The sequence below is a fragment of the Phoenix dactylifera genome, chromosome 7 (assembly GCF_051530095.1).
Source record: "Phoenix dactylifera cultivar Ajwa chromosome 7, Ajwa_hap1_PhDact_Kaust_v1.1, whole genome shotgun sequence".
NCBI lineage: Eukaryota > Viridiplantae > Streptophyta > Magnoliopsida > Arecales > Arecaceae > Phoenix > Phoenix dactylifera.
The window spans coordinates 33,900,479-33,918,562 of NC_143196.1; the positions used below are offsets into that span (position 1 = coordinate 33,900,479).

The following is an 18,084-nucleotide window of genomic DNA, read 5'->3' on the forward strand; positions in this document are numbered from 1 at the left end:
AATTAAGTTACCCATCATATATGATAATATTCTTATTGATCTATCCCATTTGCCTTAAAAATTATCCTGAGAGATCACAACAAGATAGATTATGACATTAGATAAAGCTATAACAGTACCACCATAATCATCAAGGGTTCTCCAAATCTTCTGACATGTTACATAGATACATGACAGTATGATCCTACACATCCAGCATGGTACGTTTGGGGATTGCTCGCTCAAGCAAAAATCCCAGAGCTGTGATATGCCTCAGAAAGTATTCATTTAAGGTCTATTACAAACCTAAACTTTGAAACTCTTCACATGACCCAGATCAGCCAACACATCTTGAATGCAATGCAATAGGAGCCAATTCCCACTTTCGGAGCTATCTGAGAATGACCCTCTCTAGCATTAGTCTCACATTTTCAATGAAGCACTAGAAGACCTACATGATTACACAAGACCACTTTGCTGTGGAACAGTAATTGACTGTTAATAACATTTCATTTACTCGACTATAGCAAATGGATGGCGGCCACCTGAAGAACAAGTCACAAGTAGTATTTGAATCAAACAAACAAATTCGCATGTCCGATATATATACACAACTGCAGCTCCAGAAGCCAACAGAACCAGGTTACAAGCTTTTTTGACATGTGTACCAGAAATTTTCCCAGCTGTTATTTCAAAGACAGCAACATAGGGAGTGAGAGGAAGCTGGCTGCATTCCAACATCCATTGCTTAGCTGAAGCCAACCGCCCTGCTATGTCGATGCCAGCTCTCAGCCAGTGACATAAAGGTGCTGCAGGAGGAGGAATGAGGTGAGCTAGAAAATATCAGTCTAGGGTAATGAGCAAGGAGGAGGAAGTTACCAATAATGAAAAAAAAAAGTTGTCAAAGATTTAGTCCATCTTCTCACCAGTTTTCTTTATAATTAAGGGGAAAAAAACGCTTTCTTATAAGGCTTCTTACCGAGACAACAATCCCAAACAAATTAAAGAAGCTCTTATCAGGTGGTTGATAAAAGACTAGGTAAGTGAATACGAGAACGGAAAATGTATGAGAAAAACGAACTAAAGCACTGTGATAAAGAAACATATTGACAGAAAATGCAAATAAATAAATAAACTACAGGGATCATTACCACTTTCTATTGAGCATGCCATGTTAAGATCTGGATAGCAAGTGCTGAAATCGCTGACATTTTAGATCATACACTCTTGAATATAGGTCTTGTGAATATGCAGTCTCTCCAGTTGAACATCTCCTTTTCTTCCTCCCACGAAACAAGAAATCTTCCGTATCTAGAACATAAGAAACCTGTGGCATACACAGATTAACCAAATGCTTAGATGACTAGGAGAGAATATGCATGTTATGAAACACAACAAAGCATACTCATAATTAGCAGGCCTAAGGAACAGATTAGTTCACACGAATATACGCACTGAATACCTTAGAGGAACTGCATGATATCTTGCATTCCAAGCCATTGACAACTAGAATCCCATCCATGACCTTGCATGCAGTAGAATACTCGTCCTCGCTTCCACATTTGCGTTTATTCCTGAAGAATAATTATCCTTTATCACAAGTAACTAAAGTTACATCAGTTTCAAATTTTATAGCTAGCAAATTGTGCATACCTTTTCAGGAAGACACCATGTGATCCCTTTCTATCTGAAACACATGACAAGAAATCACTATACAGATAAGCTGAAAAATTAGGATCTATAGAAACAGCAGTCACTTCAGGCTTTTCATGTCCGTATTCCATTAGTTGAATAGATAATCGAGTCGGATTTGAAGTCTGCAAAATCCAATACAAGTGTCACCTGGTCAGATATATTCTACAATTAAAAATACGATTCTTGTATTTCAACGAACTTCTTTACGCTAAACTGTTTTGACTTGTTATAGCAAGAAATCTATTTAAATGTTCTACACTGATTTTAGATGCAGTACTTTGAAACCAGGATTCAAGAGTGAGATCTTGCAGCAGCTCAGAGTATAACAAAACAAGTAAAAAATTTAAATCACAAAAGGCAAAAGACATGAAAACTTACACGCTCAAACCGGTATATGCTTTCGTCATGGAGGAGGACACGGGCATTTTCATGATAAACTAGATCACAAAATCTTTCAGGTTTCCTTGACTTTTCATATAAATAGAGATGAAGAAGTTTGTTTTCCATTTCATCTGAGGCAATTGCTTGCAGCTGAAAGAGAAGTGCAGATGAGTGCATTTCAGGAGCATTTTATTTTAATCCTTAGAAAAATGTATATAAAAAATACCTGCTTAACAACTTTATATATCAACTTGTCCAATGTAAAAAGTACATAGGACTGAGTTCCAATGATAGCACGGCAATCATCTTCGAACTTGGTATTGTCGGCAGAACCATCAAGTAGGTTGTATAATGCACTCACAAACCTGCACACACAGAATAAACAAATTTTATTTCATTTGTTTTTCTGCTGTCACATAATAGAGGCATAGATGTTAACAAAAAATTACTTGGCATATAAATCAGGAGGGCTTGTATCCTTCGAAGTTCTCCATTTTTTTTCAGCAGCTGATGAATTTGTCTTTGCCGAGAGTATTCTCTCATACAAAGTCTGCAAGAAAGGAGTACGTCACAATAAAACTCAAGTTACAAGGGGCTTCCATGAATAAATGTATTTTTTAAAAAAAAACTGACCTGGTGAAGCCTAAACAGCACATAAAATGAATCATTTCCATAAAAGATCGGTAAGCATTTATCTTCCTTATCATGGAATGATGCAGGGACATGTTTCGCAAGAGGCTTGGCCGTATGAAGAAAGCGTTCCGAAAATGGCAATGACGTTATTTCACCCTCAGCATCATTTGCATCAGCCATTCCTTCAGCCTCACCCTCACTTTCAGCCTTAGCATCCTGATCATCATGATCTGCATCTTCCTCTTCCTCCTCATGATCTTCACGAGAACACTCCTCACCATCACCAGATTCACTGCCTGAAACATCATCACCAGCCTCTGATGCGTTTTCACTGTCCTCCGTGGACCTTTGAGCACTTTCCTCACCCTCATCATCAGCATCTGCATCATTTTCTCCTGCTGCCTCACCACAACAGGGCTCCACTTCTCCAGGTCTGACTTGATACTGTCTGCTAGCAGAACTATCCTTCGGTTTAGGCGCCGCATCCATAGTTGAGTCTTCAAAAGCTACAAAATTATCCTCTTCGAAATCTCCATTAGGCGATAATTCACCCTCTTCCCTTTCAACTTTAAAGTTATTGTGGGCAGCAGAACCTTCATTGAGTCTGTCCTCTTTGTTACTTTCAGCAGTGCAACTGCCATTTGCAGGTACGTTTGGCCTCCCACCGACCCCTCCCTAACATAAAAACAAGCATACTGAGTATTAAAATGAAACTTTTGAAACAGAATCACATGCTCAGAATTAAAATGAAAAAATAATAAATTTTAAAACAGAACCACAATTTTGTATCCCTAAAAATACACATACAGAATACTAACATTCACAAATTCATAATAGCGAGAACAATAGCAGGACTGATAATAAAAGCCACTATCTGCAAATAAGGCAACTTTTTCATAATTGTACGATCACAGCTTTTTCATGATTGTATTATGACATCAGAATAAACAGAAGGAAAATCCTATGTCACACTAGCAAGTTTGTGATAGCCATGTCGTGACTAAGGAAGATCTTTCATGATCATATGATTATAGTAATTTCAAGAAATGTAATAAAATGCCTAAAGTTTCATGACCAAATAAAGATCAGGTCCACCCATTAAATATGATGATTTATTAGTAAAGGGGTTGTAATGTACATTCTATTTCTGCACAATCACAAATAATAAAGAGTAAACATACAAATGAAGAAAACTAGATGATGGATCTTGACATTTATGAACTAGATTATTCATCCTCGAGTGTTTTCATAAGGCATACCATCAATGATGGAGCCCATATTTTCGTTGTAGAGATTGTATAATGACATAAATAATTTTCTGAAGAAATAATTATTAATAGGTTAATTAAAATATTGTTTCTGTGCTAAGAATCAAAGAATTCCTGTAAATAATCATCCAAACTAAATTAATTTATCATTTTATCATTAACACCAACAAACTTTATTATACAATCCAAACAATCATATTTCAACACAATTTTCTCAGCTCTTGCCTGTCAGTTTCTCAAATCAACCAATCAAACCCAGCATTAATAAACAGTTGGCTGGAACTCGTGGTCTCAGAGTTGTTGATTATTATAAATGTCATTACAATGCATAAATACCAAAATATCATCCTCAGCGTCTTGTATGGATATGTTCTATATTTCAATGCTAATCCTTTTAGAAATTCCTGCCTTAAAACAAACTGCTTCCTGTAAGAATACCAGCGAAGAAAGAGATTTCAACATTCAACTCGAAGCAGCCTGAGCTGTCAAGGAGAACCAACTCAGACCACCCCCCCACCCCCCACCCCCACCCCCACCCCCCAAAAAAAGAACCAAATGATTACCTCCTGGAACTAAGACAAACAATGGATAAGATTAGAATTCAGAAGAGCTGAAAAGTGAAAATCAAGCAGACCAATAACTGTAAAGATATGACAGATAGTAAGCCAAGTGTAAGGAAAAAGGCTCAACAATCACCTAAACTGCAAATTCATACCTCTGAAGAAGGTAAAACTTCATTGCTAGCTCGAGCAACAAACGCTGTCTCATTTCCAGCTTGACCAGCCTTTGAAGTTGTAGCACTAACACCTTTCAAAGAGAACAAAAACAAAGTCATAATCTAAACTACAAAAGCAGAAGGAAAAATTAAAGGAAGAAAGAAAGTACAGCCCCTCAAACCTGAAGTAATTTCTAGGTTGGTTCTAGTATGACTTGGTTCAGCTCTACCAGCAGGAGAGACATTATCTGTTAACCTTTCAGTAGAGACAGTCTGCACAGTCACTCCAGACATCTCATCAGCTGTCGGAGCATTACCCTGCACCCTTCCATGAAGTGGAGCACCAGAGAGATTATCACCTCGACGAGCAGCGCAATCAACATCAAGAAAGCCATTATCAGTAACTGCTGCATCCCCATTTGCCAACCTAGCCCTGCATGAAACTGCCTGTTCTGGTGGAATGCTTTCATCACCATTGCTTTGCTTGGTAGCAGCAGCACCATCAGCACCAGGACTGCTATTGCTTTCCCCAACATTTGCCATACTATTTTTGACAGCACGAATCTTAGGTTTCACCATATCCTCAGAATCCTCTGCACCTTGAGGACGAGGTTTGACACCCAGTATCGGCTCCAAAAAAGTTGTCCATATCCTCATTACTTTGTCCAATTGATCTGAGGATGCACAAACTTCTCCACACGAATACTTGATGATCTGATACAGGTCTTCATGAATATCTGAATCCACATACTCAAATTCCATATTGGGGACTATAGGCCGCCGATTTCCAGCAGCAATAGCAAGAAGCACATCATCCTCCCTCCGCTTCTTCTCGCTAATTTCTTTAATCTCAGCCAACAAAGCTGTGCGACAAACAACATTGCAGATATATCACCAAAAAAATAAATCAGAGAAAAGGTAATATTACCAACATACATAAATCTATATTTGTGTAATTATCATGTTAACAAGATATCTCCATTACAAATGCACTACATTTTATTTTCAGAAGTTTTCATGGAGAATTCAATGAACAATTACATATAAAACACCTATTATTAGATCAAGAATTCATGACAATTGAATGCAGTATACTTGAATGCAGTGCAACATTAAAAAATTTATATACCTTTTGTGCTCAAGCTCTTTGTGTCCTGTTGCTTGAAATAGAAGCTACGATGGTCAAGTGATTTGTGATAGTTCTTGGCATATATTTCAGCCCATACTTTATTGAAATCTGCCCGACACCTTGACCATTCCTCTTGCTTTTGCTTCAGGCGAGTTAATATGACAGGCAATGCAAGACTAGCATTTTTGCGTAGAACATCCATCACATCCAAGCCATGATCCCCATATAATCTTTCAATGCACCTCAAGTTTAGCGCTACCAAGGAGGCAAAAATTCAGAAAACAAATAATGACACTATGTTCAAGAAGAAAAGAAAAAAGCATATTGTTTCTGTTATTAGACATGAATACTAACAAGTAAAATGGTCTTCAATGCGAATTGGATTCTCTGGTTTGACTGTATTGTCCTGAATCTTTTCTAGCAATTCCTCAACTCGCTTAGTAGTCACATTCACTGACTCTAATAACATATCGAGCTCAAACCTGAAAACATCTCACCATGAAAAAAGGCACATAAACAAAGACTGCACAGACAGAGTTCTGCACCTTCATATGCAACTGTTATTAAAACATCAACGCAGAACATTAAAAAAAATCGAATGGTTAACAGAAATAGATTCGAGAAAACATTTGATATAGAAAAACACACTTCTTCATTTGTTAAGAGGAAATGGATGTTAAATTAAATATTATTATTTCAGCTATAATTTAAGATCTATCAATATGCTATTCTTTTCAATTGAAAGGAACTAAGAGAGCACCTATCATCTTCGCATCGAAATAAACTCTCTTCATACTGGTTTTTGCGCATGTGCTTGAATGAATAATCCTCACTTCCAGAAGTCACCGATACCCAAACATCATTCAGTACTGATGCACCAAGTTCAGTCCTGTGGCTTGAAGGAGGGATTGGATACTGGCAACCAACAGAGTAATAAAATAAGACAGGTGAAGAGACAGTTTTACAAGAAAGGAACAAGGGTGGAACAATATTTACATTTTTTGGCAGAAGACGGTAACTAGGAGTACATCGCTGACAGTTTGAGAGATCGAGCTCTGAAATTGGCTTGCCTATATTATATTTTTCTTTGTTTGAGTACAAATGAGTCTTATGAGATGCCATGTCTTTAGAATTGAAGGCAGCACTTTTATCAAGTCGTTCCCTTTCTTTATCTCTTTCCCTTTCACGGTCTCTCTCCCTCTCATCCCTTTCACGTTCCCTGTCTCTATCCTCTAGCTTTACAGGTCTAGCCACATGTCCTTCATTCCGCGAGGATGCTGTTAGTATAAAACAACACAATTATATTTTATAAACTTAAAGCACGAAAATATTAGTTAAAACACCCGAACATCATCAATCATATAAGTCATAGAAAAATTATGGCCAAGGAAGAGAGGTAACTGATTTCATCAGAAAGTACAGGAAATTGAAGCATAAGAAAGATTTTCACATACTTTTATTGAACACGCCCGCAAGAAATCCATCTGCAGAAAAGGTCTCACTTAGAAACTACACTCACAGACTTAAAACTTCACAAATAACCAAGGATAAAAGGAAAAAAAACCATTTATGGTTCCCCATAATTGTAAAAATATATAGGCTTACCTATGTTCTCACAATGAGCCAAAAACTCATTGAAACCATCCATAAGATCTGGATACTTTTCAAGTATATCGCTCACCTAAAAAATGACAGCAGACACAAAATTTCAGAAGGAATTGAGAGTGGCAATATGAAAGTAAAAACAAAAGACATATGCTTATAACTAAAACTTGTGGTGCTTGGATAATCATGATAATATGATAAGCAAAAAGAAAACAAGAAAATAACTACAAATAAGTTCAACAGCTGGGCCAAATAGATATGGGTTTTTTTGCATGAATACCTTTCTAAAAATTTAAATTTGCATGAATACCCTTTTAAAATTTATATTTATTTTTGTACCCCCATAAAATACTGTTTTTGCACATATATCCCTTTCTTCTAACACCTTTAATAAAAACCATATTTATTTTAATTAAAAATAAAATAAAATTTTGAAATTACTATTTTGTCCCCCATTGTGATCGCCTTATAAATGTCTTTTTTTGGCACATCTACCCATTAAGGGTATTTTAGTCATTTTAATTTGAAACCGTTAATTTTTTAACGACATTAGATTGTATGGATACATATGCAAACACGGATAAAAAAAAAAGGGTAGAATAGCAAAACAAGTGTTTTACGAGGGTATACATGCAAATATCAATTTTCATGCAAAATTCAATATTTAGAAGGATATTCATGCAAAAAATCCAATAGATATATGCAGTATCCTGAAGGCACAAATTGATGACTGCAGCTCATACAATGACAAATTATGATACATGAACAGCTTGACTTTTAATCAAAATCATAGAATTTGATGGTTAAAGACTTCGTTGAAGCCTTCTCAACCCATGCTTTTGCTCCATAGCCAACTCCAATTAAATAAGAAAAGCTCGGGCAATGACAATTAAAATCTTACAATTTCTAACATGTTCATATTAATTGTACTAGCATGAACTATGCACATTGCTGAACCAAGTGGGAGAGTTGATAGATAGCTGTAATTCTATCAACCAAGAGGTACATGTGATTGAATCAAGATGCGGGCATGCTTGAATATTGATGGTTATCAAGTGCAAATGACATGATATCCAAAGGGATGGAAACTGATGAATGGTTCTGGTTGCATTATTATCAGGCACTGTAACTTTACCTAGAGTCATACATCAATTAGACATCAATCACAGACCTTTCAGATTTTAAAACTCTAAAAGGTGAATTACAAGCAGACAAATTCAGGCTAAAGTCAGTCACCTCCAATTCAAGACTTCTTTACAAACTTCACCATGTATTCAACCCCGCTGACTCAAAAGTTCGTTCAATTATCCACAAGGATTCCTTCATATCTTAGACTTCAATCTCAAAACCCATGATACATTCACTTTCATCATATGGAACCTTAATGTCAATGGTTAATAAACATACTCCCAGTATTATCTTAGGCAGCTACCCCACCGCAGACAATGCCAACGATAGAAGTGAAACAATGCCAGATAAAATAAGGCTTCCAGTGCTTGCGCACAATGATGTTGGATCTGACAAAAGGTGGAGTTAAAAGTGGCGATTGGAAGTAATGCTAAAGAATATTAAGGTCGAATCATGAAATATCAGCAAAATTAAAAAAGTGAATATGGTGATGTGTCAATAGCAATAAAATATACAAGCATAGCCCAGTTTTGTAATAATTCTAACGGAACTAGAAATAGCAGAATGAGAACAGCAAACGTAAGGATCGAGGTGGGAAAAACAGTGCATAATGATTGTGATAATGAAAGTTAAAATGAGACGGTAAAGGAAGCAACAAACGACAATACAATCATAGACCAATGAATCCGAGTTAAGTAACAAATCAGAAACTTGATCAAAATGTTTATTTGGTACAACACCAAATGAAGGCAAACAGTCAACATAATAAGAACAAGTCAGTTTAGATAAGGAGAATGTCAAGTTGATGCATTGCCTGTTTGACTGTCGAAAGACCTTTGACCATTCACATTAAGTAAAATGAGTATTATTGGCCACTAATTCAGCACAAGAACTCTTAGAATAACAAAAACAGTTCTTTCAATTCAATGGAATATATTTTTTGGGTTTTCCACTTCTTATGTTTTCACATTACTATTAGGCAGACGTGTTACCGCATGAGCTAATCATTTAACTTTTACGTGGGTCATGTAAAACCTGTGGTTTGTGAGACTTAGTAATCAGCCTCGTGTCTAGAAGGTCATTTATCTTTTTAAAGTCATTAAGTTGATCTTCATGAGTTGGTCATGAAGTGTTTTTTTTTTAAAAAACTTCTAACAATCCTTTTACTTGGCCAATATATCTAAGTCCTAACTTTACAAGCCTTAAACGTAACTGCTCTCTGGAAATTACCCAAATGCAGCAACCAGAAAACTGTTAAAATCTTAAAATGTAAAAACTAAAAAGTATAGGTTATTAAGACATAAAAGTAGGCTGCAAGTGTATAAGAAACAAGCATGGAAAAATTCAACTAATTTATCAAGAGTTTAAAAAAACATATCCACTGTTTATATGGAAATTTAATGATCAGAATATTACCAGGTTCTTCAGTTCGGTTCTGGTAATAATTTCCTTGCTATATATATGAAGGCATTTCAAGAACTCCTGGTATGTTTCAGGGTGCAACTTCTCCTTGACTCTCTCGCAGAAATTAAATTCTTGAGTGTACACACCTGCCAAAGATATTATATATTCAATATATATTACACATGAGCATTGCGAGATACAAATCTCAGAGCCTTTACTCAGGGGGGAAAAAGTCTTTCAATAAACAAAACAAGGAAAACAGATGTACACATGTTCTGATATACCTACCAAACCCATACTAGTATCTAGTCACACTACAGAATCCTTTGAACAAGAACTGAATCATATTTTCAACAAGCAGCACTAATCTCTCAATAAAGAAGACAAAGCAAAGGAGCATTCATAAGAAATATAAAACTAATGACTCTAGTCATGTAAAGCAAAATAGATGCATATTGAATATGTAAGAAGTTGAACCATTCATGGTTGATTCATCTTTCTAGTACATATCAGTCCTCCAAGATAGATGCTTATTTGTTAAATCTCCTACTGACTTTTTGGCCAGAAGGACATCTTCTCAAGAACAATCAAAAAGCAGAATCCATCTGGAAGGTCCAATATAAATGGAACAGGGCTTCTTAAACAACAAGAAACCAAGTAGACAAGATTAGCCATGATATTAATGTCATCCTTCCACTAAAAGCACTTTCAGCATTCAAGATGACAATTCATCGGGCTATGCAGGGTTTGAATCATAACATTATAGATATGATCACATTTTAGAGATGATCAAGATTTTTATAATCCAAGAAGCATTCACAACATCATTTACGACAGTAGCGACTGCAAAACAATCCTTAACAACCTTTTAGGTATTTTGATCAGCTAGAATACATACAGAAATAACAGAAATATGCTTAATCCAGAAAGTTAAGATAATGATTCAGAAGATTTCACAAAAATCAACAGCACCGTAGGGATCAGCTCTTTTAGAGATTCATCTCATATTAGCGGTAGGAAAGCAATTACAATGAAAACAGCTGTGTTTTCAGTTTTGTATCTAATATTTCAAAAAAACAGCCAATATAAAGAACATAAGGACCCCAAACACCTAGAAAGCAGGGCTCCCAAAGCTGCAGTGCACTGTCGAAGTCTAAGCAATGAAGATATTAAAGAATGCATCAACCAGGAATTAGAAGCTTGATATGATCGAACATTTGACGATGTAAAAAAACAACATAAGAAAACGGTGGGACCTGGTGCCAAGGAGCAAGGGCAAATAGGACACAGAGGAAAAGAGTATTAAACAATAGTCTACATCAACCACAGAGTTTAGTCAAAAACAAAAATATCTCTGAGTGCCAGGGAAAAAAATACTGCTGGACTTACTTTTCAAGGCATTCTTATCATCAAAAGATGAAGCTGAAATGCTATACATTCCAAAGTTTTCAGCACTTTCCCCACCTTGGTGCAAGTGCTCACCAACAGAGTCATCCACCCTTCTACTAGAAAGTTTACGTCTGCGCTGTCCGTTGTCCAAATCTCTGCTGTCATGCTCTAAGTCCTTATCATCCCGCTCACGATCTCTTCTGTCTCTATCTTCTTTCCTATCTTTTTCCTTTTCAGCACGTCTTCTTTGCCTGTCATGCTCTTGATCAGGACGGTCAACACTGAGGTCGCGATCAGCATGTGAGTTATAAGTTCTTTCCCTCTGCAAACTCATTATATGGCAATAAGTAAGCTCCCAACAGGTTCGTCGAGTCAGACATACAAGCATAGGTACAGGGCAGCCTAGGAGAGGCTTAATAAATATGAGATATATGATATTTCTTAAATGATTTAGGATTTCATCCAAAAAAAAATGATTTAGGATTCAAAGAGATGATTTGGCAGTTCATAAGTACAAGACTTTTTTCCATTTTAAAACCAACTTATTCCTAATTCTGATGGACTGGAATAATTCAATTGCGATCACAGAATTCCAAAAATAAAATCCCTAAGATATACCTTATCCCCATGAACATGCCTCATTGTGGGCATCACAGAGCTCCTCTCATCCCGACGCATAAAGGCTCTACCAAACGGCACATGTTGTGGAGCCATTGCTGCTGAGGCATCAGGCAGGAAGTGTGTGAATTCCTCCAATAGATCATGATGACTCTGAAAGAGAGCCGCTACCTGCAAAACATAGCAGAATCCAGACCATATTAAGCACAAAACTTTGTCACTTCAAAGCATAGCATGAGATGAAAAGGGAAATACCTCTTGGTAGACATCATGGATGGATTTGTTCTCCCTCCGGTACATATTCAGAATATCTAAGAAAGACTTGTAAACATGTTCGTCGTTCTGGAAACGATTCTGCAGAGATAAAAGTGATGTATCAAGAGAAAGCCCTAGAAATTACCGCAGGCAAGAAATCAATATATATATATATATATATATAATCCTATTATCATATTTATACCTTTATTTTGTTTACGAAACTAATGGCCTCTTCAAATTCAACAGGCCTCTTTTCCTCAGGAAGCTTGATCTCATACCCCTTTGGCAAGAAGGTGTTAAAGCCTAAGATCAGATCACGATGCCCTTTAAACAGTTCCTTCACCCTCATAATAACACCGTTGGTATCAATCCTGTCACGATTGCATAAGAAAGAGAGCACAGACGATGAAAAATCATTAAACGTAAAGACCCATTGAACTGACAAAACGACAAGTTAAAAAAGTAACAGAAGGCTCCAGGAGTTGAACCTTTGGCTCTTGAAGTCCTTCATGACTTCAAGAAATTCATCATATTTTTCCCTCTTGTCCTGAAATATATCCTTCACGGCCTTCAAGTAGGCTAGGGCATCGTTTGTCGTCAGTTTCGGAGCACCACCGGTGGCCGGTGCCGGCGCCATGTGGGTTTGCCCGGACCTTCAACAAGACCGCTAAAATCAATTAAATCCCAGCAGATCGCAACCCATGTCATAACTTTTTCTTATACTAAACAAAATTCAACTCAAGGAACAAAAGAAAATATCTTTTTCAGAAAAGAATTATTCCTTTCTCCCCCATCTAATTCTTCTTACCAGAAACGACAATCCTAAAGGCACTTGGAACTTTCTGAGATCATTCATCGGGAAAAAAGAAACACTCGACTGCATATTATTTGAGGTTCAGAAATATCGCGTTTATACGAAGAAAAAAAGCACGTATACAGAATAAAATCGAATCTTCCTGCATACCAACTTGTTTTTCTAGGCAAAAGAAGTATTAGAAACCGAAAACTCTCACAAAATCAAATAAATCGGGAAAAACTTCGCATTCGTCGACCGTTCTATCACTACTCGCAGCGATAAGAACACCCATACAAAGCACAACTGAGACAGAGCTCAAACAGGGAAGAGAACCCGACCGGAAGAAGGAAATCTGAAGGAGAAGAAAAAACTCACGGATCCGCTCGAGATACGTTGGGCCTCTTGAGCTGGGAACCCATGAACGCCTCCTCCCGCGCCCTTTTCATCTACCCATCGAACGAAGGGGAGGAGAAACCAAAGATTTCCACCAAACCCCCTTTCTTCTTCCTCTCCTCCCAAAAGCCGACGCTTGGAAGCAGAGATTGAGGCCCTATCCTTGATCTCCACCCTCTCCCGGCTTTCCTCCTTCGATCGCCCGGCGGCGAACGGATCTGGTGGCAAGAATTCGCCCAGATCGAGGGCTCCGAGGTGCCGGTAGCTTGCGAGCGAAGCCAAGAACGCGAGAGAGAGAGAGAGAGAAAGAGAGAGAAAGAGGAATCGGCTCTTCCCTCCCGTCTATATGACGCCTATCTGCGGAGAGAACGCGAGCGGGGAGAGAGAAGAACGAGCGAAGGCTTGATTAAAAGGGGCCTGAGATGGTGAGAAGTCCCCTATATATACCGGGGAAGTTACTGAAACCACCCGGACGTTGGTCCACCACTCGCAGCCGCCGGATCAGTGGACGCCTCTTTGATCCGGTCTATGATGATCCCCTCCCCGCTCCATCAGACGGCCCCTGATGAACCCCGTATCAACCGTCTGATTTTGTGACGGTGTCTGAGTCGGACGGCATAGATTTCATTGTTTCTAGGGTGCGAAGCGTTTCCGGGTCGGAATAGGATTGGGGACTGAGGAAGGTGAGGTTACCGCCCGCTTTCTCGTTTGGTGGGTTGATCTGGTTACCGTGGGAGGGTCACCTGGCTCAAACGGGATGGCTTGGATTACTAGCTAAATTTCTAAGACTCTCTCCCTTTGGGTTCATTGGATTTTGTTTTGGGTTCATTGGATTTTGTTTTCTTATTTTTGTGTTCATTAGAATCTGTGTGCAACTTTAATGGACAGAAACAAAAATTATCCTGATTACTTACTACCTATGTTGATTATTATGTCTTTCTGCTACAAGACTATCAATCATTTTTATGTACCCTAAATCTGCAAGTAATAATATGTCCTTGGGTTATGTTCATTTCTTTCGGCTATTCAAAGAAAAAAAAAAAATCTTGATGGAGTTCTTGGAGACAATGTGTGATAATAGTGATGGGTGTTAAGAGCACAATGTCTTGTGTTATTTATCGAAAATACATTTTGAATGTTAGTTGAATTCCAAATAATGTATTTTTTCAAGTAAATCACAATAAAAAATCATGATAGAGCTTTTAGAGATCTATGCTAAAGATAATGACATGGTGATTTTGAAACATACTGCTTAACAATAAAAGTGTTCTGTCACCAACATCGCAATCTTTGTAATGACAATTTACAGAAAATATATCATGTCGCAGTCAAATTTTGAGAGAATTTTTCACCATTATTCATCATTTTCATATCTATCATGATTAATGTGAAGTTAATATGATCAAGAAATCATAACTGATCGAATAGTTTCATGAGTCATGAATTCTGTACAATACACCCTGAAGTTCAATCTTTACGCCGTTCAAATTGAACAAAACATAAAATTGATTGTTTGTTCTTTGTGTAAAATATTTATTTAATGATTTATGCGGCATGCAAGTGTATCAATGTAGAATGAAATAAGCATATAATACTTGAATATATCTACTGATTAGTTATAAATCAATTAGCTACAATATTGAGAGCTAACCTTACAAATTAGCTACAACATAACAAGTAGGTATATTCAAATTAAATTGCCGGAACATAAACAAATACTTACAAACACAAAGAGGTGATTGCTGCCTCTTTACCATTAAAAACTAAAAAGATTGACCTTAGGCATTGTACTTTAACATTAAACTTTGATATCTAAGATTCATTCCGATTTTTGTTCTCTACTCATTTTATGTGCATGATGTTTTATTACATATCATGCCATGAAAAACAAAATGATTCCTAACATTGTATTTCTTGGACTTGCTGATATTTCTTGTGTTTCTGCAGAAAATTTCTTAATGACTTTGGGTTACCATGTCAAAAATTCAATATTTTGTTCTCATGCTTTTTGTACTTGATTAAAAATTTGTTTAAGATAGATAGATAAATAGCCACTAGTTTACAGTGTTTATTTGAAGGTTGTATAATATGATAACAATACGAGAACCAATGACACGGACGTCATACCATCCAGGATGTTCTATGAAAATGATACAAATAAATGCAATTTATTAGCCTCCAAAATCCCGTTTTCAATGTTTTCATATTATAGTTTTTCCATATTTTTCAAATCTTGAACAGTAAAGGTTCAATGAAGTATGTAACAAAAAGAAAAATAAGGTGTCAGTTTTCTTTTGTTGTATAATAGCACATCATCATATATCTCATAACATGCCATCAAAATAAATGTACTACTGAAAAAACTTCACTAACCTCAAAATAGTATTCCTGTGACCCCTTTTAACTAATAATTCTCAAAGATGAAGATACTGAATGGCATGATGGATCTGAATAAGATGAAGCTATAAAACAAAATAAATATGCAAACAATATAACGACCGTGTGGAATTAATATTGTAATTTCGTTGGTGGTATTTTTGTGTTTGCAATACAAGTTGAACAGAGCAATTTTGTGTAAAATACTCCATAATGATGTTACATTGGATAAAGCTACATCCTCTTTGACTTGATGAATGATGAGCGTGACCCATCTATCTAATCCTAAAGTTTAGAGAAAATGCTCATCGCACAACTAATTAGCTTAGTTAGTGGCTGCATATATATACATTTAGGAAAAGAACCCTAATTAGATATATAGATTCTTATTCAATAAGCATGCATACAAATTAATTAATTGGTTAAAGAATTTTTTTTGTTACACATAATATAGAAGAAAGCAAATCGATTGAAGGTCTTTCTAATCTTTTTTTGATGGTATATCCAAAATTCATCAAGAGACTTTACCTTCCATGGACTATTTTGTAGCAAGATGTCTATCTAGTAACATAACAAAAAATATGTAACTGCAAGGATATCTCTACATGATAGTCCATTCATGAAGTTACCATTGATTAGAATAATAACATAAATTCCATACTGCTGAAAGAAGTCATTAGTAGCATATGTTTACTTTCAAGCCTCATGCAATACTAGAATTTATTTGGTAGAATGAGAGCGCACGAGTTTTATATGTGCTCTTTTGAAATGCATACTCTAGCTTTCACATGTTTTTTATTGATAGAGGGGCTAGCCATAAAAGATTACCATCAAAGTTCATAAAAGATGATAAGCCCCTGAAATGCTAAGGGTTCAAATCCACTCAAATCTAATCACAAGTACCATAATCGGCCTATGGTCAGCCCAAATAAATCTATGCTACAATGTCTCCTAATCCATATAGGTTATGGGTCGGGTTTGCTCGTTTGTCATAATTTAGAATCTTATCCAAAAAAGCTACTTGGAAGGTATTATTTAGGTTCCTTGATCTTGTATAAATGTCTAAAATTTACCTAGCGAATAACCGGCGTGGGACTAAATACATATCCGTACGGGTCCTTATAGTTCTAGCATGCAGATTGCCGTGACTAAGTCGAACTGCAACATTAACACATAAGAGTAAATGTATAGTCTACAAGGTGTCAAATGCAAGATATTAATTCCAATTTGCTACCTGGGAATAGACCATATTCACTTCTTTTCTTTTTGTATTACAGTTAGGTTTTTAACTTCGATGTGGTTTCGCTCTCATTCTATACCTCTCCCCTCCCAAACAGACCGACTACTCGGAGATCGCTGATGCGAGGTCCCACCGTCGTTGGCAGAGCCCCGGCTGCGGTCGGTGATCGCTAGAGAGTTGCTTTCTAAGAGGCAGCACTCAGTGTCCCATGCCGCCATGTCTCCCACCATCTTTCCTTTGACTGAGGCGAGTCCCCAAAAACCACTCCTCTTTTGCGTAATTTGAGCCTCATGTTAGATTTGGCGGTCTTAAGATCTCTTTGTTTTGTGGGTTATGATGATGGTTTGGCTAGTGAATGCTTATAGAATTTGATGGATAGAAGCCGAAAAAATGGAATCTTTGATTTCTTCTTCACACTTATGGAGGGTTTTTTCTTGCTCCAAGTTAAACTCAGCTGAGTTGGAGACTCATTTTTGGTGATTTGGTCAGATGGACTTCAGATTGAAGAATTAACCTGGAGATGAGATTTTGGGCCAAGCTTGGTTCTTGAGTGGTGGTTGTATGGTATTCTTTAGGTGTGAGCTTGGCCTTGATTTGGTGCTTGAGAGAATGTGTGAGGTTATCTTGTGATCGCATCAATCCTCTGGTCCAATGGTTTTCAGGATTGTGTTTAATTTCAGGGAGAAGGATGTTTCTGCGAAGAACAACAAAGTCTAGAATAAGTTACATCCCCAAAGGTCAAAGACGTAACCTCCTTGTTGGTTAACAAATCCTGGTCAACACCGTTGAGTCCTTGTCAATAGCCTACTCCACCTTTAGACCATGGGTGCGACGACCCGTGCGGGCGTGTGTTTAGTCCCATATAGGTTATTTGTTGGAGAGATCTTGAGCACTTATACATGACCAAGAAACTTAAAAAATATTTTTTTGTTAATCTTTTCATATGAGATATTAGGTTGTTATAAATAGTATCAGAGCGGTGCTTGTGATTGAATTTGAATGGATTTGAACTCTTAGCCCGACGAGGACATCGGGCTTAAACGTGAAAAGTATGCAACGACCCGTGCAAGTGTGTGT

The 18,084-nt window shown here is 37.0% G+C and overlaps 1 protein-coding gene across 2 annotated transcripts; it reads right to left on the reverse strand.

The window, feature by feature from the left end:
- Window positions 1-67: 67 nt before the first annotated feature.
- LOC103701956 (paired amphipathic helix protein Sin3-like 3) lies at window positions 68-13,799 on the reverse strand. Of its 2 annotated transcripts, none has more exons than XM_008784189.6 (23): window positions 13,374-13,799; window positions 12,691-12,855; window positions 12,405-12,573; window positions 12,200-12,298; window positions 11,945-12,115; window positions 11,327-11,648; window positions 9,950-10,083; window positions 7,406-7,481; window positions 7,255-7,284; window positions 6,797-7,077; window positions 6,561-6,715; window positions 6,155-6,282; window positions 5,801-6,055; window positions 4,854-5,534; window positions 4,672-4,763; window positions 2,689-3,363; window positions 2,505-2,605; window positions 2,282-2,420; window positions 2,053-2,205; window positions 1,633-1,796; window positions 1,442-1,553; window positions 1,131-1,306; window positions 68-788 (listed from the first exon to the last, which is right to left on the reverse strand). In XM_008784189.6, the coding sequence occupies exons 1-22, from the start codon at window positions 13,442-13,444 to the stop codon at window positions 1,154-1,156; spliced, it is 4,326 nt and encodes a 1,441-aa protein (XP_008782411.3). In that variant the 5' UTR covers window positions 13,445-13,799; the 3' UTR covers window positions 68-788; window positions 1,131-1,153. The 2 variants fall into 2 exon arrangements, with proteins under 2 accessions (XP_008782411.3, XP_088557960.1); XM_088701834.2 differs by having other exon boundaries at window positions 12,691-12,869; window positions 13,374-13,516.
- Window positions 13,800-18,084: the final 4,285 nt, after the last annotated feature.